The sequence below is a fragment of the Eptatretus burgeri genome, chromosome 11, assembly GCF_056783735.1.
Source record: "Eptatretus burgeri isolate ZD-2024b chromosome 11, Ebu_testis_v1, whole genome shotgun sequence".
NCBI classification, from domain to species: Eukaryota; Metazoa; Chordata; class Myxini; order Myxiniformes; family Myxinidae; genus Eptatretus; species Eptatretus burgeri.
This window is the reverse complement of record NC_140971.1, coordinates 64,967,009-64,993,816: the sequence shown is the minus strand read 5'-3', so window position 1 is coordinate 64,993,816 and position 26,808 is coordinate 64,967,009. Positions and strand designations below refer to the sequence as shown.

General features: G+C 43.7%; 1 protein-coding gene across 1 annotated transcript in view; it reads left to right on the top strand.

Annotated features, from left to right (window-relative positions):
* Positions 1 to 26,681, top strand: part of LOC147017245 (uncharacterized) — a 101,412-nt gene extending 74,731 nt beyond the window's left edge. The window contains exons 23-32 of the mRNA XM_085846700.1: positions 2,806 to 2,859; positions 3,042 to 3,113; positions 13,265 to 13,300; positions 13,411 to 13,455; positions 19,060 to 19,092; positions 19,381 to 19,527; positions 20,018 to 20,072; positions 23,047 to 23,235; positions 25,608 to 25,685; positions 25,797 to 26,681. Coding sequence (XP_085702826.1) covers positions 2,806 to 2,859; positions 3,042 to 3,113; positions 13,265 to 13,300; positions 13,411 to 13,455; positions 19,060 to 19,092; positions 19,381 to 19,527; positions 20,018 to 20,072; positions 23,047 to 23,235; positions 25,608 to 25,685; positions 25,797 to 25,987 — 900 coding nt within the window. The 3' untranslated portion in view covers positions 25,988 to 26,681. The remainder of the gene's footprint in view (positions 1 to 2,805; positions 2,860 to 3,041; positions 3,114 to 13,264; positions 13,301 to 13,410; positions 13,456 to 19,059; positions 19,093 to 19,380; positions 19,528 to 20,017; positions 20,073 to 23,046; positions 23,236 to 25,607; positions 25,686 to 25,796) is intronic.
* The last annotated feature ends 127 nt before the right edge of the window (positions 26,682 to 26,808 follow it).

The following is a 26,808-nucleotide window of genomic DNA, read 5'->3' as shown; positions in this document are numbered from 1 at the left end:
CTCCGCTGCCACCACAAAGAAAACCACGAGAGCTCCGAGCTGCCAGTCGACGAGAACACACGAGCTCCGCTGCCACCACAAAGAAGAAAAACCACGCGAGCTGCGAGCTCGACGAGCAGCCACCACGAAGAAAACCACGAGAGCTGCCAGACCTGGCGTCCTGCACGCCCTTATATCCCCTGGGGCCTAATCCCTTGCTCCTCCCCGTTTTCTGCTCCGTCCCCCTTCCAGTTCCTGGGAGAAGCTTCCCGAAAAGGGGCGTTCCTCCGCTCCCAGCGCCTCATTCCACGAACCGACCAATGGCGAACGATCTGTCTCGCCCTTTCCCCTGGGGTCCAACCCCTTGCTCCTCCCCGTTTTCTGCTCCGCCCCCCTTCCAGTTCCTGGGAGAAGCTTCCCGAAAAGGGGCGTTCCTCTGTTCCCAACGCCTCATTCCACGAACCGACCAATGGCGAATGATCTGCCTCGCCCTCCCCCCACACCAAGTGTGGAGAAAACAGGTGGGAATATTAGGCGGGAAAAATCCGTGCGCCATCGAAGTTCCTTTGGTTTCCTTTTGCTCGCGTTTATTGACTGAATGCGGAGAGATGGTTGTAATGTGTCCGTGGAGAAGAAGAGAATTGATAGCTGGCGTAGCGGCGAAGGTGGTTAGGTGGTTGGAGATGTGGTTGGTTCAAAATAACGATAGAAAAATAAAAACCTACCTCAAAGGATCACAGCCCTGTGACACGAATAAACCCCACCAAATAACGGTAGGGAAACCTATCTGAACACTCACCGGCATAACTGATCTCAGGAACCTTCATGGTGTTCTGCGAATTTTCACAGCCGTAGCAATATGTTATAGTGGTAAGTAATTGAGTATGAGAGTAATTCATGTGAAACCTGTGCCATGAGCGCATTAACAAGCTGACTAACCATGGGGGACAAACCATTAATCACACATGGAGTGAAGGCATGATTGAATGTGAGTCTAAAATAGAGTTTGGACAACAACGGAACTTTTTTGGTTAATAGAGGAGATAATCAAAATAAAAAAAATTGTTGGATTTAAAGTGGAACAAAGCCAACGTTTTTGACAATTAATGAAATCGTACACACCTGCACATCACACCAGGTAAAAGTTCCCTGATATGGTGAATTTATAGAAGAACGGGGCTGTATAATGTCGGTGAATGATGAAAATATAAACTGAATGTGTGAAAACAAACATCACACACACTCGAGCACGTTGTGGTTGTAATGGGTACAAATGTGCAGAGAGGTGTCACTTGTGCCTAACAACCGACTAAACGACAAAAACGGTTCAAGCCTGATCATACATCATAATTGCAGGAAAAAAAAACACACACACACACACACACACACACACACACACACACACACACACACACACACACACACACACACACACACACACACACACACACACACACCTGAAATGCATAGATCAACAATGCAATACTGTAAGCCTTGAAAGCTTCTTCCTTGATAGAAATTTATAGCGGGCATTTTTGTGCCAAATTTATGTTCTTTGCAAGCAAGGTATGTTACGGACATGGTACTGGCATGACGATACCATCGTATAATTCACATCACAAGATTGCAGACAGTAAAGATGGGACTTTAATGTACCTGCTGATGATGTATGGCATTTTTATGATGCACCAGAATGGCAGATTTGATAACCCAGAATAGAATCAAATCTTACATAATGCTTCATTAGCTGCACCAGAATGGAAGATTTTATAATCTAGAACTCGGCAGTTCAGAGACGAGCATTTCACCAAATTTGGTCTTGGTACAAAACTTCTTAATTTTCTTTACAAGATAAAGGCTTGTGGAAGAGCAAAGTGATGGAGGGTAAAAAGCCACAAACTGGGAGTGTGGCAGTGGGGCCACAGTTGGTCACAGTGGGGCCGCAGTTGGTCACAGTGGGGCCGCAGTTGGTCACAGTGAGGCTGCAGTTGGTCACAGTGGGGCCACAGTTGGTCACAGTGGGGCCACAGTTGGTCACAGTGAGGCTGCAGTTGGTCACAGTGGGGCCACAGTTGGTCACAGTGAGGCTGCAGTTGGTCACAGTGGGGCCACAGTTGGTCACAGTGGGGCCACAGTTGGTCACAGTGAGGCTGCAGTTGGTCACAGTGGGGCCACAGTTGGTCACAGTGGGGCCACAGTTGGTCACAGTGAGGCTGCAGTTGGTCACAGTGGGGCCACAGTTGGTCACAGTGAGGCTGCAGTTGGTCACAGTGGGGCCACAGTTGGTCACAGTGGGGCCACAGTTGGTCACAGTGAGGCTGCAGTTGGTCACAGTGGGGCCACAGTTGGCCACAATGCTTTAAACGCATTAATCTTCCCTTCCCATTTTAAATTTCAAATTTTATTTTTTATAATACAGAGGTCGATGTTCATGAAAGATCTGAAAGACAGAGGAGTGACTACTTTGACTGCGATGTAGCAGAGGGGAGTTGGCATACTACAAGAGATAATGGGAATAAACGAACCTATTGGCGGCATAGGCATAGGGACCTACAGCTAGGACAAGGATACCTAGTGAGTCGAGTAGACACGGAACAGGCAAGCAAACGGTGAAAGCTGACAAAACAAGGTAAATGTGGGAAAGTGCAGATGGAGCAGAGAGGATAGTCAAGGGGGATATAGAAAGACCAGGAATTGCAACAGGAGACACTGTAATGCGAGATGGTGTTGGACCTTCCATTTTAAATCAATTTCCTTTTTATATTTCTCCTGTCTCTAGGATGTATCTAAAATTCCTTCCTTATCCTTTATTTTACTATCTCCCAGGGTGATCTAGGACCAGAAGGACCCGTTGGTCCTCCCGGTGTCCTTGGACCGACTGTGAGTGTTTCCTGATGCTGTTCCTCATCGTACCGTGAGACGCATTGAAACCAAACTTTTCACTTTTCTGTAAACCTCATGTGACATCAACGTACGATTTTGGTCTTCCGTTACTTCAACATTCCCACTGAACTGTCTATAGATAATCTATAAGTATTAACGAACGATTTGCACTCCTTCAGGGCCAAAAAGGAAATCCTGGGTGGCAAGGATTACCAGGTTCGCCAGGTCTTCCTGGACCAAAAGGAGAGAAGGTAAGTCTGTTGAACTAAACATGGGGCCAATTATGAATTGCTTCGTAAGAAGAAAAAGAATAAGAAATCCATGTGAAAGCAAACAAGAAGAGTCTTAAAAGAGGAATAATGTGAAAGAAGTTCTACATCATTTTAAAGCAAAGTGAATAGGATCATTAAGTCAGGAAGTATTTTTGAAAACAAGTTTTAATTTTGGAAATTTGTTGAATTAAATTCCACAACTTGTGTTCTGTGTAGTCTCGATAGTCATTGGAAAAAAAAGAAGGAATTAAACTGCACATCAATCCGAGAAAGCAAACTTCCCTTCCGAGCACCATGTACTCATTCACTCGCCTTATCTCACTTCCTCCACATGTCGTGTTGCTTTCATACTCAAAGCTTCACTCTTCTGGCGGTTTCATTGGGGCCAAATTGCTGCATTAAATCTCACATTGTGAAGTTTACCATTTAAAGGATGCCATTAACAGCACTCAATGTTGAGCGCAGCCTTCTCTAACTGCTTAGCCATTTTGATCTTCATTGTTGCCTTCAACGCTGTTGCAATGCTGTTTCGCTGAAAAATAACCTTTATTCAACTTTCATTTCCCAAGTGGAAAACCTTATTTAAAGGTTAACATTTATGGATGTGACCAACGAAGAAAAGAATGTCTCTGTCAAACCAATGCATAAGTGTGATGTCATCATGCAGGTGCATTTTGAATTTCACAAAAAGGATGAAGACAATACAATGTTTAGGGTTGGTGGGGGGAATATGATGAAATGAAATGAATTTCTGGCTTGTACAACACGGTTCGAAGAATGCACAGCAGGATTCGGTCACGCGGCATGACACGGTTCACTTTGCGGTACAAAAAGGGCAATTGTGGATCGAGCATTTTCGGGCTCAACGATGCTTCGAAGATTGAGCTTTCTTCTCTTTCACTTCATCCTTCCAAATGAGTGGTCAGTCCACTCATTATGCTAACGATGTTCCTGGGCTGGAATAATACATTTCTCTTTGCTAGCCTTATTTTGTTTTTCCATTATTCCTTCTTTCTCTACCTGTATTTTGCCATTCTCATTTCTTTCTCCACTCTCATTTGTCTTTGCTTCTTTCTTCTTTTTTTTTTATTCCAGTAAACGTTTTTGCGATTGCTCGTCCGTGGATTCATGTCTCTTTGCATGTTTTAAGAGTGGCAGTGAAAGAGATTGCTTGCTTCAGCTTTAAAACACCTCTTTTTATTTTCATTATCTTGGTAACAAGATGTCAAGTCATCCCCTTGAAGCTCGTGCAGGATTAATGTGTTCTTCCAGTAATCTCCTCCTGGTTAAACTCCCACAATTCAGACTTTCCACACACCTCATCTCCTTTGTTTTTCTTTGTCTGTTTGTGGAACTGCCTTCCGGAGATGGATCATTCATCCTCTTCCTTCCAACATTATCTCACGTCGCTCCCAATATCACAAAATATGATATTTTCCCATGATATTTTCAACCTCCATTTACCATAACCCAACACTCTTACTTGCAGGTTACTCTTTCTTCCCCTCCTCTTCGCATGTTCGTTCATTCCTTTGCTTGTTTTCTCAAACTCTGTCCCCACTGTCAGTGTGTTGCCTCTTTATAGTCACTACTTTCTTCCATGAACTTCATTCTTTCATTAAAAAATGGGTCTCGATCCATGATTATTTTATCTCACTCCATTAATTCCCGTTTCTAAGTTTTTACTCACAGTTAACTAATTCCTCCTTTTCATGACTTATTGCCTTGCTTGTTACATCGACGTGTTGTCTCACTCTCTGTACTTTATTCCCTCGGTTATGTTACTATCCTGCTCTTCCATGAATTTGACTCTGTATACAAAAAATGTCTGAAACGGTGCTGGCCAAACCTGGGCTTGATGGAAACTTTTGCAAATCCTTTTACTTATTGCCCACTTATCGGGGTCGTGGTTCTGAGTACTACTCTGCACTGTAGAAAGGAAATGATTTTGACGATTCATCATATCTCTGTACATAGTATTGAAAATGAATTTTATAGTGGTCTGATGCACGACTTTCAGGCTCTATGATAATTTTTTTTGATTACAGAGTAAAATCTAGATGCTATCCAGAGAATATTTACCCTGCACAGTCTTGCGAAGGACTTGGTGCAAGCCAACTCTTCTGTTTTTTTCAAGGTTTTTTTTTTTCTTTGATCTAATATGTTGCCAGACCAGTGACTGATGATGTCACTTTTATCAAACTATATTTCCCATGGGTAGTTGATCAATTAGTTAAAATTTTGCATTAATTGGTTAACGGTTTCAACAATTGCAGAGAAATTGTTTTTTCATACTGACCGGATCAAGCATTGCACTTGTCGAATTATGACGTCATATTGAAGGCACCGATGACCTCATCAATAACCTATCTTATTCCCCATAGGGAGTAGATTTCAATGAGGCATGTTTCAATTTTTTTCCATGGAGTGGCTTCAGAGCTATAGAGGGTTAAAGTTTTTCAGTTTTTCCAAGATGGCGCCTGTACCACATGACGTATGATGTCATCATTATCATTGAAAATTTCAACAGGAGGAAGGGCTCCAATGGTGAAAATTGTATCAATCGGAATAACAATTGCAGAGAATGTTGTTTTTTTTTTCATACTGACCAGATCACGCATTGCACTTGGCGAGTAATGACGTCATAATAAAGGGACTGATGACAATCATGAACATATCTTATTCCCCATCGGGAGTACTTCACAATGAGCCATGTGAAGTTTTTCCATGTCGCCTGAGCCAGACAAAAATTCAGTATCAAATTTGGGGCAAAGGGAGACCTTACTTTTTTGGTGAGAAATATCCTATATTTCACGAAAATGTTTTCTGGCCCATCATCCATATTCGTTTTTAGGCGTTATCCGCTAGGGGGCGCTCTATGGGGGTCAAACTAACCGATTTTTTTTTTCCTTTGCAGGTTTGCAAAGTAAAATGTATATATTATCTAACTGTCAAGATCAATTTGTGTTTTGATGACAATAATATGGTGTAATTATGTGATATATGTAATTTATTTAATGATAATGAACTACTTTTTCAATCTTCAAACGCGTTTTTCTCCAATATCTTTAAAATCAACGAGACCGACTTTGCAGAAGTTCGACTGGAGCCCATACTAGTCGGCATTTTCTCGATTTGCAAACTGAAATGGGAAGAGGCAAGTCTGTGCCAAATAAAAGTGCCGTTGATTGCAGTCAGCATAGAAAATGTCACGCCTACATCACAATATGTTAAAGCATACTGCCGCTGTCCAATATTATTATTATTATTATTATTATTATTATTATTATTATTATTATTATTATTATTTATTGACCACCATCACATCCAGAGGGTAAAGCATGAAAGTATACACATCTTAGATATATAGTAGTAGTCCATTAATATAAACTGAATTTAGTAGTGTTCATGGAGTGGTATGCTACAAGTCAAGATGGAAAATTTTACTTTTGTTAAGAATCAATAGTCGTAAATCTGTTTAAGAACTTTGTGGCAAAATTTTGTAACGGAAGACGGATCGCTGTTCATTATAGTTGTAACGGAAGAGCTATCATGGACTGCATGATTAGTCGGGAGATTTTCATCTCAAATAACTTCAAATGATTTTATTAACGAGATGCTTTCTGCAGAGCACAAGGTCCAGTCTAATTGTGAGATCCATATCTTACGTTGTCGAAATGTCATCCCGTTGTCGAAATGTCATCCCGCCGTCACAGTGAAGATTGTTGTTATTAAAGTGGTTTATAGGCTGAACGTTCAGCTCTTTGCACAAATCGAAAATAATTTGACCGTGTTGGTTTGATCTTGTGTCTGGGTTTCTTGTGTAATAACCGTTTTGAGAGTTAAAACGTTCGAGGTTTGGTATTCGTGCATTAAGGTCGCCCATAATAAATACCTTTTCTTCGTTAATGCATTTTTCATGTATGGTAGCAAAAACATTGAGTTGAAAGTATGGGGAATCCGACGGGGGGATGTAACAGGCCCCAAATATATGATTCGGAATGCACGACAGACTAAACCAGACTTGATCTTTCTCTTTTTTGACACTGTAGACTTGTGGCCATAAGTAATTAGCCACAAGTACCCCGAAAATACAATGTTCACTACTACGTTTCATTGGTAATTACATACAACATAGTGGGAGGCAATGATAACAGCTGTCTGATTCTGAACTTTGCACTTATTCTTCCCTACTGTCAGATTCTTCCTCTGAAGTAGAGCCATCGGTAAGGTTGTCCTCTATGTCGTCTGTCATATTCGTACAGTCTTTCAGCCTACACTCGTCTGTGCACTTCAAGCCATTGACCATACATTCGCAGGTTGGGAGTTCACAAACACGGGGGCATTTGCATGACATGAACTCTAGTTCTTGTGGTGCAGGTGGACCACTCATCCACAGAACATCCAGATTGCCGTCATCTACAACGACCCAGCCATACCCAGGTTCAGGAGCTGGCACATCAGGATTGGCCTCCAAGCTCTGTCGCCAGACTGCACACTGATAGTTTGCTCGATGTGCATGTTGTTCCAGGCAGTCCTTGCATGGAGGTAGTTGTCCAGACTCGACTCCCCCCTTCTTCGCTCGCCACACGCTGAACCTCAGGGCATTCACGCCCATCTCGGGAGTCCTGGCTGCATATAGGCGACAGGTGAATGACTCCAGTGCCGACAACATGTCAATTGTGAGGGACCAGGTTTCGCCTCGAGCTGCGAAAGTATCGCGGAACACCTTTTCCTTGCACATCAGCTTGAAGCCTTTGATTTTGCCAACACCAGAAAAGGCCCTGACTGTATCGCATCCAGTATATGCATGTAGACCAGGCAAGGCCAGACAAACTTCATCCCCCATCATTTCTTCCATTTTGTCAATGCTAAGTATCCTGTTCCTGCCCGTTGCAGCGACGCACGTGTATAGCCTGCACGGTATCCTCCTGCAGAATGTCAGACACAAGATCAAGACATCAGTATCTTCTGACACTATGACGACTGACTTGAAATTGGATTTCCCGGCATGAGCTGCATGCAACAATAGCCGCGTATCAGCTTCTTCCTGGTTTGAAGCAAGTTGCTGAACATCCAATGTGACTCCATCCTCTGTAATCCTGAAGTACTTGCTACCATATGTCATGAACAGCTCCTTCCCACCAAGTTTGTTCTGTTTATTCTGCCAGTCGTGAGCGAAGAAGTGGGTAAGGTTTTCCTTGCTAGCAGAACATGCCAACAAATGCCTCCAGTTCTTTATTCTATGTGTTGGGATGATAACCGAAAACAGGACTCCTTGAGATGAACCACGCTTTACTCGTTCTGCATCCCGATAGACATCGAAGACTATGTCTATGCGTTTGCTGCCTGGGTAGGTCTGCAAGACAGTTTGGAACAGCTCCTCGGAAACTTCTGCAAATGTTCGGTTGTCACCACTCATCTTATGGACCAGAGCCATGCCGTCAATGATAGAAGCACTTGGTACCGCAACGTCATTTGCAGGAGATATATATATATATATATATATATATATATATATATATATATATATATATATATATATATATATATATATATATATATATATATATATATATATATATATATATATATATATATATCAATATCAACTCACTCTCGCCAGATTCCAATTTCCGACAATATTTCTACTTACAAACTCGCAAGAATATTAGAAAGATGTATATATTTTGGTGTAAAACAAACTTGACAAAAAGGATATTAGCTGCATGCAGTGAAATAAGAGAAAATCACATTTAAACGTTTGAAATTCAATTCATTTGCAGTTAATTTCCACTCTAACTTTAAGGTTTTATCGACTTTATAATAGGAAATCACCTCAGTCGAGCATTGGATAAGATGCAGGATATGAATAGACGTAAAATACCGCGAAAAAAGGAATTGTTATTTTTACACCCCACTAGCACACCCGAGCGGATATTGCTAAAAAACGAACCTGCATGAAGGGCCAGCAAGCGATTTCCGAAACTAAACATTATGACCCACCAAAAAAATGACATGCCGCTTTGCCCCTCGTTTGATACCGATCTCTGAAATTTGGGGGTCCAGCTCATGGACTGATGGAGCGGTTTCAGAGATATAGAGGTGCAAAGTTTTTTGGTTTTTCCAAGATGGCGCCTGTACCACGTGACCTATGACATCATAATTATCATAATAAATTCCGACAGGAGGCGTGCCTATGGTCAAAATTTTTTGTTTATTGGACCTACAGTTGCCTACAGGAGGAGGCACACCTATGGTCAAAATTTCGTGTTAATTGGACCAACAGTTTGCAAAGGAAATTTTTTTTCATTACTTATCAAATCAAGTGTTGTACTTGTGGAATTATGACGTCAAAATGAAGACAGCGATGACATCATCATTAACACATCTTATTCCCCATGAGGAGTACTTGACCATGAAGCATGTGAAAATTCTTTCCATGAAGTGGTTTCGGTGATAGAGAGGTGCAAATTTTTTAGGTTTTTCCAAGATCGCGCCTGTACCACGTGAGCTATGACGTCATAATTTCCACTATAAAATTCTGCAGGAGGAGGCGCACCTATTTGGAAAATTTCGTGTCAATCAGACTAACAGTTGCTGAGAAAACGAATTTTTTAAATGCGGACACGTCTGTACGCACATAGGTACGATGCTTAAGCCCTAAAGACCAAATATACAAGTCAAAAGTTATCCAGCAGGACCCATTGGTTAACAAGGTAACCTTTGGAAACAAGCAAAAGTGTTTTAGCAAGCCACCACATTCACCTCCACCTCCTGACATTTCTGAATCTACCGGAAGGTTGGGGTAACTTTTTGGCGTTGTGGTGGTAATCATCAAGCTTTCCAATGTTGGTACAGGAATTATACCTGTGACAACCGTGGGAAGTGGGGACACGAAGTGTCGTTGTTCTCGATCCAAGTCGAAGAACTTGTCTCCTACTTATCACATTGGGGTGAATCCTGATGCAGTGGACGATAGGTCACAGAGCACAGCCTGTGGCCGAGAGTCAAGTGAGGAACTTCATGAGGTTTTCTCTGTTGGAACAAAGAGATCCTATGTTCTAATTATAGTTGACGTCACAATTCATAAGATCCCGGTGAGGATGGAAGTTGATTCCTGCGCTTTCAGATCAATGAGTGAAAGTAAGTTCACCTCCATCTACCCTCCGAGAAAGGCTCCCGCACTCTGGCCTGTTTCTACTGACTTGAGAACATACACCAAGGAGGTGGTTCCTGTAGTTGGCTCAGCTAACGTAACTATAGGAAATGGAAACAGCACTCATGTGCAACCACTACTGATAGTGCGTGGAGAAGGACCAACCCTCTTAGGCCAAGATTGGTTATGAAGAATCAGTCTTAATCGGAGTGACGTAAACAGAGTCTCCAACTCTGATGCTGGATCCGACACCATGCTCAACAAGTACCCTGGCCTGTTCAGCGATGGTGTTGGCACCTTTACAGGGCCCAAAGTGAGTTTTCATGTTCCTGCAGATACTCAGCCATTGTTCCATAAGGCTAGACGTGTGCCCTACATGATGTGATCAATGATCGAATGTGAGCCTTACCGCCTGCAGAGTGAGGGCATCATCTCACCAGTCGAGTACTCTGACTGAGCTGCACCTATCGCTCCAATACTCAAAGCAGATGGAGCAGTGGCATTTGTGGGGATTACAAAACGACGATCAACCACCATTCAAAGCTGGATGGCTACGATTTGCACAAAGCAGAGGATCTGTTCACTACTCTCATGGGGGGCCAGACATTCACTAAGCTTGACTTGACCAATGCTGATACTCAAATGGAACGGGATGATGATTCCAAGCCCTATACATGCATCAACACTCACCGAACACTCTACATGTATAACAGATGCCCATTTGGCATACGCTCTGCTGCACCAATCTTCAACGCAAGATGGAGACATGATTGAAATCTGTACCAGTGACAGTCGTATTCCAGGACAACATACTAGAGACTGGCAAGTCACAACATGAACACATTGAGAACCTAAACAAAGTCCTCAATCGACTGTCACAAGCTCGGTTACTCCTAAGGCATGAGAAGTGTACCATGATGGCACGTGAATTTGAATACCTGAGTCATCAAATCACCTGTCAAGGCATTTTGCCATCTCCGAGCAAAGTTGAAGCAATTGTGAATGCAGCAATGCCACAAAACATTTCAGAACATCGTGCTTTCCTGGGAACATTGACGTACTTTGGTAATTTCCTGCCTCAACTGAGCACAACCGTCGAGCCTCTCTGTCTTTTCCACAGGAAATGTGTTGTCTGAAAATGGGAAGCTGCCCGAACAACAGCGTTCAAGGCCAATAAAACCATGCTGTCCTCCTCGCCGTTACTTGTCCATTACGACCCATACAAGGAATGTATTATCAGTTGTAATAGCTCTTCACATGGCATTGGGTGTGCATTGTTGCAAACAAATGGAACCAGTAATCTCCAGCCTGTTGCGTATGCATTACGAACCAAATCTGACACTGAACGTTGCTATGATCAAGTAGAACGACAGGCATTAGCGCGTGTCTGAGGCACCTTAAAGATGCACCAATGTTTCTTTGGAAGACATATTACCATTGAGACTGATCACAAACCCTTGTTAGGTCTCCTGGGAGAAACCAAGTCATTCTGCCCACATCAACAGGTTGTGGTACAACATTGTCCATTGACCCTTGCCGGTTATGACTATTCATTGGTTTACCACCAGGGTAAGGAAATGTACTGTGCTGACGTGCTCAGTAGCTTGCCGCTTTCCGTAAACGTCCCAGAAACCTCTACAATTTGGCGATATCATTCATCTCATGGACAACGTCATTCACGATGAGGTGCCTGTAACCACGAAGCAGATTGCTTGTGCTACCAACAGCAATCCAGATTTGTCACAAATTAAATGCTGTATTATGTTAGGTGATTGGGGATCAGCACTGGAAGGGGAGAAACCGTACCTCATCTGGAAGGATGGGCTCTCTCTTGATGCAGACTGCCTGCTTTGGGGTAACCGAGTGACAATTCCGCCGAAACTCCGCAGGAAAATTATCAGTGAACTCCCCAACGCTCATCCAGACAAAGTCACCATGAAGGATGTTGCCCGAGCCCATGTTTAGTGGCCTAGTTTGGACAGTAACTTTGAGTCCAGAGTACGCCATTGATACACTTGTCAAGCCCTTGCCAAGACACCGCCACAGTGTCCATTGGCCATGTTGTCATGACCATCAAAGCCATGGTCAAGACTACACATCGACCATGCTAGTCCATTTCAAGAGAAGCTTTTCCTTATCATTTTTGATGCTCACTCCAAATGGATTGAAGCTCTCGTGGTGCCATCCTCATCCTCTCCTCTAACAAATGAAGCTCAACATACCGTGTTTGCACAACATGGTATTCCAAACCCTATTGTATAAGATAATAGATCATCATTTACGAGTTCAGAGTTTCAGAACTTTTGTAAAATGAATGGCATGAAGCACGACACATCTGCCCCCTACAAATATACATACACACATTCATATATATATATATATATATATATATATATTTATATATATATATATATATATATATATATATATTTATATATACATACATATACATATACATATACATATACATACACAGTATATATACGATGCCGTTGAGATTAATAGGACATCGTGTCCCGCTAAAGTGGGCCCCTATTCGTAGTCCAGATTTCATACCACTTGAATTCAATGGTTGATGCCACAAGACCACGTGGAATTGAAGATCTAAAGAATGAAATTATAAACGAATGTGCAAAAATCGAGCTGTCAATGTTACGAAACGTTCAAACAAACTAACAAACAAGAAGTGATGTGTGTATGCATGTCAGTGGCTCACGAATTGAGCAGTTATTATAACAAGTTTGTGAAATAAATATCTCTATGATTCCAGACTTTTGAGGCGCCCTGTATATAATGGCACAGGGTGAAAAGTATTGCATTGATAATTATGACAATTAGTATAATATTACTAGTTGTGGTAGTAATAGTCATGATTTATATTGTGCTTCCTTTATCACTTGCCTGTGTATAAACATACATTCTTACAAGTTATATAGTTGTGTTGGTTTGTCTTTCCCCCATCTCCATACAGGGTAACATGGGTCTAACTGGTAGTAAAGGTTCTCAGGTGAGCACGGTCAACACTCTTTTATGTCGCTTTCGGGATCTACAAATGGACTGCCTGACTCATCTGTCACTTATAAAGTTAAAAGCAATATTTGTTGGTTTTTCGTTCAGGGTGACCCTGGTTTGGAAGGTATTGATGGAAAAAAAGGGGAACCCGTGAGTACCCTTTGTTCCTTATTAGTCCCCTACTGGTTTGACCACAAGTGACTATAGGCTTGTTCACTGTCCATCCGTCCCACCTGTGCTTTTTCCGACTTTTTTTTCCCATACCCTTTAATATATTCAAATGAAACTCGGTGCATGGCTTCATAATGACAAGTTACAGAACAATTTCGAGTTTCAGGGCACTTCGTCAATTTTTTCACTGAGTTATGCCCTGTTTGGACTTAGAAATATCACATCGGTAAGGGGACGTGTATTGAAAAGTAATTCTCGCTCTTGTTAATTTTTTTTCTGCCAAGTGTGGTTGTGAAGAAAATCGAAAGACGCAGGGGGTGTTTTGGGGGACGGGGTAGGGGAGCCATTTAATCAAATCAATCCATGTATAGATATAAGTAAATAAATCTAATCTTTCAGAGTGAACTAATGGATTTCAGCCCGTGGGGAAGCTGTTAATATTCTGTTGAAAAACTTCATAAATGCCATACTAAGTGTGATCAAAACTCGACAAGACAGTTTGATATGAACTTTGGGATGCATGAAAGTTAAATAATGTTACAAAATTAAAAATCAAATTAGCCTTTGTGGCAAGGAATAGTCGAAATGACTGATAAAACTTGAAATGAGGACGAGAGAAGAACCTTCAGAGTGTAGGCTTTATTCCATTTGATTGAAGCCGCTTCTACGGGCACACCAGGAAATACAGACGCAGCAAGGAGTACATAAGCAGTAAGGTACACACGCGCAACTAATCACCGCAAAATAAATCAGTATTATATATCAATCAGTATTCTCACCATTCAATGAGCACCAAGTGAGCCGCCGACATAAAACGACAATGCCCCTGGGACAATCCCCCCGACCGAGCCGAACCTCAGCTTTATCTCTTCTGTGCTCGAGCTGGGCAACATGTGATCACACGTCACGACCTTCAATTCACCACATTCTCCCCATCTTTAAAATGTAACTAGAGGCCCAGCTAACGCACCTTGATTACTTCAGCGCTACAGGAGTATACATTTCAAGCAATGCGAACTATCTAAGCTACAGAAGCATACATGCCAAGCAGTGAGGATTATTTTGAGTTGTAGGAGCATGGTAATGAGCATCGACATATTATGTAACGAGCATATAGGAGCATGAGCATCGAGGATGCCGATAATCCCCTTTACAGATTGAGTCGGCGAGGGGGTATTATTCGTCGGCCTCTCCGGGAGTAGATGGTGGTTTCACTTGAGGGAGGCTTCCGATCCTCTTGGTGAGCCTCGACTCGTGCCGGAGATGACTCCCCGATCGCTCTCGGGTGGAACGCGGCAGCTCCGTCGTCACCCTTCTCGGGTGAAGTCCCTGGGGGGGGGGGACACCTGGGGAGGGGATGTCAGAGGGAGGTGTGCCAGATGGTGGTGTACCTGCGGGAGGAGTGCCTGAGGGAGCCAAATGGCGGACCGACACAGTGGTCTCCCTGCCATCCGGGAGCCTGACATGAGCATACTCTGGATTAGTATCGATGAGTTCGACCTCTTCCACCATGGGTTCATACTTGCTTTGTCGTACCGGGCGTTTCATGAACACTGTTCCGGGATGGGTTAGCCAGTTGGGCACCGATTGGCCGTCAACATAACGTCGTTGGTGAGTAAACATTCGTTCGTGAGGAGTTGCATTGGTGGACGTGCAGAGCAAAGAGCGTATGGAATTCAGAGCGTCGGGAAGGGTAACCTCCCACCGCTCGGGGCCCAGTCCTCTTGATTTCAACGCCAGAGTTACGGCTTTCCAAATGACCCCGTTATACCGTTCCACCTGCCCATTACCCTGTGGGTTGTAACCCGTCGTTCGACTAGTTGCTATGCCGTGCTCTAATAGGAATTGTTTTAGCCCGGCCGACATGAAACACGGCCCTCTGTCTGAATGTATGTACGAAGGTTTCCCAAACATAGCGAAGAGGTCAGACAGACATTTCACGACAGTGCCCGAGGTCATATCCGAGCACGGAAACGCGAAAGGGAACCTTGAATACTCATCAACAACGGTGAATATGTATCTGTTGTCTGTCTCGGTCGGCAGGGGCCCTTTGAAGTCGATGTTTAGTCTCTCGAAGGGAGAAGTGGCCTTGATCAGTCTGCCAGGAGCCGCACCATAGAATCTGGGTTTTAGTTCAGCACAAACAGGGCATGAAGCATTCATTTGTTTAATATCTTCAATAGAATAGGGCAGGTTCTGTCTGCGTACGAAATGTGCCATTCTGGTTACCCCTGGGTGGCACAGAGACACATGGAGGTCTTGCAAAGCCCGACTGATTGTCGCCGAGCAGTAGACCTGCGAGAAGGTGTCTGCAGCAGGGTTTTCCCTCCCGGGCCGGTAGACTATGTCGTAACTATAGCAGGCTAGGTCTATCCGCCATCTCATAATTTTTTCATTCTTAATTTTCCCGTTATTTTTCCCATCAAACATGAATGCCACGGATCGTTGGTCCGTAACGAGCGTGAAGTGATTTCCCAGTAAATAATGTCTCCATTTACGCAGCGCTTCGACGATGGCGTACGCCTCCTTCTCTATTGCCGAGTGTCTCTGCTCGCTTCCAGAGAGAGTTCTCGAGAAGAACGCGACGGGTTGTCCGGACTGATTAAGCGTAGCAGCTATCGCGTGATCTGAAGCATCTGTCTCCACCACGAAGGGCACCGAGCTATCGATCGATAATACCACGGAATTACTGATATCGTCTTTGAGGTTGTGGAAAGCTGTTACAACAGCGGCATCTGGTGGAAAGTTTTTGCAATGCACTAGGGGATGTATTTTCTCGGAGTATTGCGAAATCCATCTCGCATAGTAAGCGAACATGCCGATCACCCGGCGCATTGTCTGCAGGTCCTGAGGTGGGGGTAGCTCACGAAGTGGACGCAATCGCTCAGGATCAGGCTTAATTGTGCCGTCGGCTATCGTGTAGCCGAGAAGGTCAATTGACCTTGCCGAGAATACGCATTTCTCGTAGTTGAGAGTCAGATTATATTTTCTAGCAATGCTCAAGAATCTGTCCAGATTCATGTCATGTTCCCCCTGATCCCTACCGCACACTGTGACATTGTCCACGTAAACAAAAGTGTCTTCCTCTCGGATGGAAATTTGATGATAGGCGCTTCGCAAGTCGATGGTGCTGAATATCTTATAATTGGCCACGCGTTCGACCATCTCGTCTATGCGCGGCAGGGGTAGGCGTCGAGTTGTGTAAAGCGATTGACCGTTTGGGAATAATCGACAACCATTCGTTTCTTATGGTTCTGGCTGCTGGTCACCAACACCTGTGCGCGCCATGGCGAATCGCTCGGTTCTATAATTCCTTCTTCCAGTAATCGCTTGGTTTCTGAAGTGATGAAATTCATGTCAGCAGTGGTATATCGCCGCGATTTGATCGCTATCGGTTTGCAGGCCGGCGACAAGTTAGCAAACAGCTGGGGGGACGTTACCTCTGCGGTAGTCAAGGCATTTAAAATTAGATGAGGTTTGCTTCCTCCAAAGGGTATTTCGACGCTCGTGTGCTGCTTGAGGACATTATGACCCAGAATTACGTCTGCGCACAAATCACGAAGCACCAGTACCCTTACATCCCAATGCGTGTACCCTTTTACGTCCAATTCAACATTGCAGTACCCTCGTACGCGGGACTGTAGTGATGTGGCGGCCATGCATACCGTATTGTCTGTCGGGTGGATTTTCCATTTCCTGCCCTTCACTAGCGAGCTGTTGACGAAACTTTCAGAGCTCCCGGTATCAATCAGTGCCTCAGCCATATGCCCGTTAATTCGTACGTTGATGATAGCCTTGGATAGATTCCCCGGTGAGGCTGCAGTTAGTTTCTTTTGTGAGTAGAGAGCCGCAGAAGTGGGTTTATTTCTCCTTAGAGTAGATTTACATACCCTGGCATAATGCCCTTTCTTGTCACAATTCATGCATGTGGCATCTCTGGCAGGGCATTTGTGGCGGAGGTGTCTTTTGTACCCACAAAAGAAACATTTACCAACCGGAGCAGTTGCTGAGGAGTTTGACGTGGCCTGGGTATCCGGCTCCTCGGGTGTTTCTCCATCCCCTGTGTCTGGCTGTGTCTGTGCCAGTGGGGTTCCTTGGGTTCCCATCGTAGCAGCGTTCATTAGCAGCATCGGTGTCCCAAATGACTCAGATTGCTGCTGTGCCGTATCCATCGCTCGAGCCTGATCGACTACCTTTTCAAGAGTGGGTTGCGCTTTCTCTAGTAAGCGTTGCCGTATGTGGGCTGATCTAAGTCCTTGGATAAATGCCTCCCGGGTCGCTTCCTTTCGGTGTTCCTCGGCGCTTACGGCCCGGAAGCTGCAGTCTTTTCCCAGCTGATTCAGAGCTTGCAGGAACTGATCGATTGTCTCCCCGGCTGCTTGCTTGCGTGTGTTGAGAAGATGTCGTATGTATACCTCGTTCTTGCGCTTCACGTAGAGCACCTGCAGCACGTCGATCGCTGCTTCGTAAGTGTCGCACTCCGAGAAGAGCCTGTATACGCCGGGCGAGACATGATTCACGAGGGTGGCCAATTCGTCAGCTCCCTCTTCGATGATGGTCAGATAGTGTGAGAAGGAACGGAACCAATGCGACCATTTCATTTCTGAGTCAGTCGCGTTTGGGTCTGCGTCGAACCTCTCTGGTTTGTAGATCTTTTCCATCGTTGGTTGAGAGAGCCGAGAAAACCAAATGGAATAAATTGAAATGAGGACGAGAGAAGAACCTTCAGAGTGTAGGCTTTATTCCATTTGATTGAAGCCGCTTCTACGGGCACACCAGGAAATACAGACGCAGCAAGGAGTACATAAGCAGTAAGGTACACACGCGCAACTAATCACCGCAAAATAAATCAGTATTATATATCAATCAGTATTCTCACCATTCAATGAGTACCAAGTGAGCCGCCGACATAAAACGACAATGCCCCTGGGACAATCCCCCCGACCGAGCCGAGCCTCAGCTTTATCTCTTCTGTGCTCGAGCCGGGCAACATGTGATCACACGTCACGACCTTCAATTCACCACAAAACTCTAACCTTTTTATGTAAGCCTCCTTATTACTCCATCTCCGAAGGTGAACGGAGGTTATATTTTTGGCCCTGTCTGCATGTTTGTCGGTGAGCAGGATATTTTCAAAAAGTTACTGATGGATTCAGCTGAACTTTGGTGGACAGTTTGGGTGTGTAACAAAGACCAAATTATTAGCTTTTGGTGAAGTTCCGAATCCAGATCAGGATACAATAATTTTTTAAGTGATTCTTCACCATTGAGAGATGATGGAGCCAAAAGAACGATATATAGAATATTTCAAAAAGTTTTTTAAGAGTTATGACAAAACTAGATGGATGAGTTGGTTAGGTGACAAGAACAAGCCGATTAGATTTTGGTTCTAGCCTGGATCCTGATCCGGCCTTTCAGTGGGAGACAAAACATAAACTGTCAGTCTCGCGGAGGTGTGTGCTCGACTGTGTGACGTTCTCATTCATGATTGCGTTTATGTATGTTATATTATATGCCTTTTTTTATCGTGTTGCCATTGTTAACCTGGTTCTTCATGTATTTTATACTTTTTTTTTCTTGCAGGGACCACCTGGATTGACTGGATCCAAGGGTGATGTGAGTCTCTAAACGCTGCTTAATTCTGTATATCTCATAGATAAGACTCAATTGGTTGGACATTGATATTGATTTCTGTTAGAACCTAACAATCTGACTCTGTGTCTCTTTTATTGGAGTGAGATGTGTGTACTTAACTCAAGCTTGGAGCTATTTATGTATTTCATTCCATCTCTATTTCTCATTCCCTGATTGGTCAATCTGCTCTCACATTTGATGAAATTTATCTTTTGTCAAAGATGATCAAAAGCTCCCACCTGATTCTGGCTCTCAATTGTTCTCCACCAGCCTGGTGTAGTTGGTGAGATGGGCCCACGAGGGTCGGCTGGACTGCAGGGTCAAGTGGGTCTCGAAGGACCTCCGGGTCCTCCTGGGCCGAGGGGAATCCCAGGAATGCGTGGCATGCAGGGAATGCAAGGGAAACAAGGAGAGCCCGTGAGTACAACTGGACCAACTGAGTAGGTACTCTATCAGGTGTTCCCTAAATTGGCAAGCTAAGATAGATTCAGTAATATTTCCTCGAGCAATTGTGGTATTCCTTTGCTGAACTTTTTTTTTTTAATGCTATTGCTTTCCTAAAAGATTGGATAGTCATGTCAAGTCAATGAGTCCAAGCCCTGACAGAATTAGATCCAACAGAGATATTAAGCAGTCTTTCTCATGGATGGTCAAGATCTCAGTGATCTTTTCCATGGGAATTGATCTTGAAGCTTTTTCTTTGTCCAAATTCCATTTTTTTCCTCATCGAGCATAAAGGTGACCCTCTTGCCTTGTAAAGACCCACTGTTCAATGTTTCTGCCCAGAAAGAATAACCACAATTGCGGATATCACAAAAAGCTTTAGAATGTGATGTTTTGTCACTAGAACATTCACAAAAGACTATGACGTCATAAGAGCATTTTGCATGTGTGCGTGTGTGTACAGGGACGTGATCCAGGAGATAAGCACATTCGGGATGTTTGCTTGAGGATACTTCAAGGTGAGGTTTATGATCATCACGAGAACAATGGATTGCTCAAATTAATATTTTTTATTGATTTAAGCTGAAGATCTGAAGATCCAAGATTAAGTCAACTTTTTCACTCCATTACTGCTGTGAAGAAGTATCTTGGGAGATTATGGCCACAGGAAGATGTTTTGTATGTGGGGGGCACAAGAGTAACAAAGTCTGGAGAGATCATGAAGGAGTAAGTGGATGGACATTCCAGAGGCATTGCTCCTTGATCAAAATTTGGATAACAGGGAGATGTGGTGCACCTGATATGGAGTTTGAACATCTCGAACAGCTAGTTTTGGGACAGAGACGTGGACGATCATGGAATGTAATAAAGTAATTATACTTCCAAGTGCAGGAACAAATAAAAACACAACAAATAACAATAAGCAAATAATCAACCAATTAAGCCTGGTGTTGGCTGAATGGTTAAGGTGGCTGGTTTGAGATCTTCAGGTTCTTGAGTTTGAGCCCCTGTCATGCCATAACCTAATACAAAGGTGCGTTGACTCAGCCTGTCATCCTTCCAAGGATGGCAAAATGAGTACCAGCTTACTGGGAACAGGGGGTGCTGCATCAGTGGCACAGCAATGCTCCCTTCAACGATGCAATCAGCAGCTGTATGCTGCATATGAATATTTTTTCACACCAACCAATTAAAAGTGAGTGTTTGGTTAGATCCCAGCAAGTATCAATGATAAGAAAATGCATAACTGGTCTATTGATAGCTTAGAAGTTTTCAAATGCCAATTCTCATTTACAATGTCACTTTGAAAGAGTTTGATTTTGGTTCAGCTCTGCACTGACGGTCCAGCTTTACCATCCTATTAAACCCAGTATATATGATGCCCTGCTTTCATAATGAAGCCTTTCCTTTAAATAAATCCCCTGAGGGGAAAGATATCCTTGGAGTTGTAACAACAATCCAAATTAGTTTCTGTACCTCTCATTGGATGAGCCAGCCCCTTATGCCCACACTCGGGGGAGTATTACATTGTCCTACATCCATCCATCCATCCATCCATCCATCCGGACCATACTCTGCGCAGTGTTGGTGCTGCCCAAGCAGTCTCCTTGGCTATTGGGCACAATCCTGGATGGGTCGCCACTCCGACACAGGATACCAGCATGCTGGCACTCATTTTGCCGACCTCGGAAGGATGACAGGTCGAGTTAACCCCACCTGGTATTAATTCAACAGCTGAGTGGGATTTGAACTCAGGATCCTAGGATCCCAAGCCCGCCGCCCTAACCATTAAGCCAACACCAGGCATATTTGTCCAACACAGGACTTAAAATGCTTATGGCATCAGACAAGCAAGCCCTCCCCCTCCCCCCTGACCCCTTTCTGGTTCATATTGCCATGGGTATCAATTTGGTTCTCCACCTGGATCAACAAACTTTGAGGCAGGTCCAGACTGATGAACCCTATTGGGAGAAACAAAATTGTTTCTCGCGGTGCTTGGAGGACAGAGTAAGGTAAGAGATGTGAGGTGGGCAGCTATTGTGGGTTTGGTGAAGACGGAAGTAGGTTGGTTTGCTTTGATTTATTTAATCTGAGTAAATACAACCATTCACTTTGCTGATGGGAATATGAAGGAGGGGAGAAAGAGGGATGGAGAGAGGTGGGGAGGAGAAGGAGAGAAGAGGGAGAGGAGTAATGGGGGAGTGAGGGTAGTTTTGAGAACTTGGAGGGGGTGAGTATGGGGGAGCGAGGAAAGGGGGGGGAGTGACACCTCACCAAACGTTGCTATACACTCTGGGGAGAGAGGGATTCTCGACTTGTGTTTGGTAGTTGGACTTGTGGAAAAGGGGGGGGGTACAGGATTGAACAAAATGGGATACGTTCAAACAGCATGTTAACACAGCACACAGAGACCTCCCAGAGATGTACATTGTATATGGAGGGTGCAGAGGGGAGGGAGTTTTGGAGGGGGTAGGCATGAGACGAGGGGTAGGGAAGGCAGCGTAATAGGAAGGGAAGGCGGCTTGAGGGGAAGGGAAGGCACCATGAGGGGAGGGGAAGGGAAGGCACCATGAGGGGAGGGGAAGGGAAGGATGATAAAACATGCCCAAAGAGCAACATTTTGTTTTTTAACCGCCAGGTTCTATATAAAACTGTATGGGAGCATTTAAAACACACGCTATCTATCTGGTAAAGGCCTGCCTGTGTGCACCCATGCTCGCACATGTACCAACCTTTACACCACCCCCCCCCCCCCAGTCAGCTCACTCTACATCTAATTTGTACATGCTGCACTCTCGGGAAGCCATTTTAAATTCAAAACTAAACCGTTAGTCCTTAGCAGTTCCCTCAATTGAGGGGCGGGGTGGGGGAGGAGGGGAAGGGGAGAGGGGAGGGAGAGCTAGAGGATGGAGGGGAGATAGGGAGGAGGGAGGGGTGGGTAGGAGCGAGACAAAAGAGGGAACAGAGGGAGAGGGAGAGAGTGAAGGGGGAGGGGGTGGTAGACAGAAAGTACCTTGATAGACCATTATATTAATGTAGCAAGTAGTGAATTATTCAAAATGTGCATACACATATTTCAACGCATATACCTACACACTTAAGTGTGCACACATGTAAATACAGATGCACAAACACAAGAGAACATCACGAAGAACATTGAACAGAAAGGCTCGTATGTGACACGTGCGATGTCACATAAATACCCCTACTCTGTAAAATATCTCAGTTGCCGATGTCCAGCATATTAAATGACATTTGCTTTGCAGCAGATTTTTCAATCTGATTTCCTGAGCATGACCTTTGACCTTTCAAATTACTCATGTGTGTCCTCCATTTAATGACGGATGTGATATAACAAACCAAGAGTCACTGGCAGGGATGTCGAATGTGGTAACGAAAAGGCACCTTTATCACTACCACGAGGACATGTATCCAACATATAAAGTGGTGTTGATGTGCTGTCCGTGCTTCCCTCCACCTGTAACAAACCAGAGCAAGTTTCCAAGCTGGCGGCTACCATCCGGCAGCCTCCCGCAGGGGCCATCGGCTTACCTGGGCGTCCTGGTCAACCTGGTCCTCCTGGTCCTGCCGGCAACAGCGGTCTTGTTGGCCAACCTGGACCTCGAGGCCTTATAGGCCTGAAGGGACCACCAGGGGTTGTGGGAAATCCTGGACCAAAAGGTGACTTATTGAAGAGGAGGACCTTGTTCATTGACAGTGCTGTTGTAAATTGAATCTGTATTTCCAAAATGATTATAAAGCTTCAGATAAACCAAGTAAAATATGATCCTTTTCTGCGAGTAGTCGAGCTGTCGACTTGTATGTATAATGATCCATGAGGACTTGTGAATACATCTACCTTCACCAAGTTTTTGGATCCTCGTGGAGGATCTCGAAGTCGAACTCACGTTGTTGTTCTTCTGCTTCTTCTTGTGGACTTTTTTGTTTCACAGCCTACAGTTTTCATCGAAACTTACTGAAACTTGGCGTATATATGTAAAAATACCCCGCGCAGACAGTAACCATCTCCGATTTTGAAAATTCCTCCTCAAAAAAAAGTTATGACGTCAAAATATCTCCGCTAATGGAAATCGCCTAAAAAATTATCTCCGAAAATAGGTAAGCTTTTTGAATTCTGTTTGTGGGAATGAAGCCGGGCATTAGCACAGATAATTTATCGCAAACCTGATACATCACAATGACGTCATACTGGTTTTTATGACGTCATCATGAAGAGGACGAGGATCTTATCTCATTTGAGCTTGTTATTCTTCTTCTCCGTTTTTGTTTTCGACTCATTTATTTGTTTTGTACATTTTTTTCCTTTGCCTCTGAACGCTGTTGCAACTAAAGTCTTTGTCAACTTGCTGTCATGGTGCTTTGCAGCTGTTTGATTTTTCTTGGAAGACCATTGTGTGATTTATTTTACATTTTTTTCAATTCATTAGTTTTTCATTCTCTTTTTCTAATCTCTCAGGATATCCTCGGCCCAAGAGGGAGACATACTCGTCTTTGAACTGCCCAGCCTAGGTTTGAATCTCAATCCAGCTCTAAACTGTCATCCTGGTGTTTGACATGCAGGGTGACGCATCAATGTGTGCTCCATCCCTCAGATGGACGTTAAAATGGGCATCCCGTCTGCTGTCTTAAGTTTGTGGATGTTAAAGATCTCATGGTGTGTAGGTGAGCTATCGCCAGCACCATGAACAAATTACAAATTAGTACCCTAACCGACTTAGTAGAACATCAGGCCATGCTAACCCCACGAGGTGGGAATAATTGTGGTCATCAAAGACTCATCACCATCATAATCATCTTTTCTCTTTATTTTTTAGAATTTTTTTTCACATGATCTGTAGTTATGTTTCAAAAGATGTTTGCGGAGGTGTCACCGCAAGACCTTGACGACTTCAATCGTATGCTTCATCACGATCTTCAACCGTCAATCAAAAGTTTTCATCACCAGACACTTTAAAATAATCCCGATCAAAGTCATTTCAATACGTGATGATACTCAAATAAGGCCATTCCCTGCATATGTATTATGTTTGCATGTATGTATGTATGTATGTATGTATGTATGTATGTATGTCTGATCAGTATAGAATCGAAAGAGTCTCGTCACTTAACCAACTCATCCTCAATGCTTTGTCATAATGTATCCACAATTTTTAGAAATAACGTGCTATATATCATCTTGGCCCTATTTATCAATGGTGAACGATCACTTATATAAATTCAAAAATTCCCTCATCCGAATCCGGATCCAGATACTCACCAACATCGAATCAATGTGTCCTTGTCACACACGCAACCTCTCCACCGAGTTTTGTCAGAATCCGTCCATAAGTTTTTTGAGATATCCTGGTCACAGACAAACAAACAGACAGACAAACGGGTGAAAACGTAACCCCCATCCGTCTTCGGTGGCAGATGTATTAAAATTCTTTCCCAGGATCCTTGCAAAGCATTCTTTAGGTATCCTTCCTGTTGTACCAATGAAACTGATGTGAGGTTGATTTTCTTTCTCTGCCACATTTTCACTTCGTTTTTATATCCTGCACAAGTCCTGCTGCTTCTCCACCAACCATACATACCTAGTGATAGTGAACCTTCATTTCAACAGGATCTTTGGGATGAGCATAACTCCACAATTACCATCAGATGGCGATCTTTGACAATACAAAATCGAACATCTCAAAGCTTCACATTTATAATGACATCATAACTCTCTACGTGCCATCTTATTGTTTGGTACACACACACACACACACACACACACACACACACACACACACACACACACACACACACACACACACACACACACACACACACACACACACACACACACACACACACACACACACACACACACACACACACACACACACACCTGAACAAACTTCAATAATAATGTCCCATCCAGTTCCCCAGTGGTTAGTTGACAAAAGCATTCCTGGAGATTCATAAAGTGAAAATTGTCATTGAAGACCTCATAAATTGAAAACGATGATCAGATGCTTAAGCCGATGATGTATGTGTTTACACAGGGGAGACCGGACCAAAAGGCGAACAAGGAGATGAAGGACGAGGACCCAGAGGCATGCAGGGTCCACCAGGACCACCAGGTTGAGACTACATCTTTTTTTTTTTTTAAATCAAAAATCAATATTAATTCATTGCAATGGCTACCACCAGGTTGGGATGCAAAGATCCATTGTCATGGTCAATATTTACAGGGGAACCGGGCAAGCCGGGATTTGGAAAGGACGGTCGGGACGGAGAGAGAGGACCACCCGGGACACCAGGAGAGGCAGGAAGACCCGGTCCTCCGGGTCATTCCGGTCCACCGGGATTCTGCGATGCCGTGTCCTGCATGGGCCCCGCGGCCTTTCAAAGGCGTTCACCAGCCTCGGTTAAGGGTCCTTGAGCATAAAAGTGCAGATAATCACCCAACTACCGTTTCTTCTGGTCAGCCCTCGGTGAACGTCAACTGAACCGAAAGGTCGCATGACCAAAGGAACCATTCATAACAGTTATGCAATTAAACACATATCGAATAACTCGCAAATAAATTCTTGTTAAGGCTCAAAGGTGAGGTGTCATTGGCAACATTATACAGGGATAAAGGTTCTGTCTTTGTGGGGATCAATTTTAACTCTACTTTTAGACAAAAATCGCTTGCATCGAAGTTTTTAAAAGTTATATAACAAAATCAAAGGGGTGATTCGAGAAAAGGATGATACTTTTATGAGAATGCACAATTATGCGTTATGAGAGATAGATGTGTAATAGATGTGTTCTTCGATTTAAGTTTGTCTCCAAGTAATTCCTGAATGATATTAACTTTGTGACATCCTATGACAAATGGATTCATTGTTTTTTTGAAGTGGTGGAATTGGTTATAATCACAATTTGATCATGAATTTGTTGCACAGGTTAGCTATCTGATTCACTCTTTGCTTTGTGTTATTAAGGTCGTACCGATTGAGTGGAACACTCACAATCAATAACTAGCATGGTGCTGTTGTAACCTTTATGTAACCTTTTGTGTCCGCAACTCTGTTGAAGGGCCAAGACTGTACATGTGCATTGACAATAAAAAGACATTTTCTAATTTTGCTCCCCAAGGGTCAAGAAGTCCACCTTGTTTGGGGAAGAAATACTTTTGAGGAAAATATTTACAACACTGTCATCTGCACTCAAGTCTTGACATGATTTGACAGATTTTGAATTTTCTCTCCACTTGTC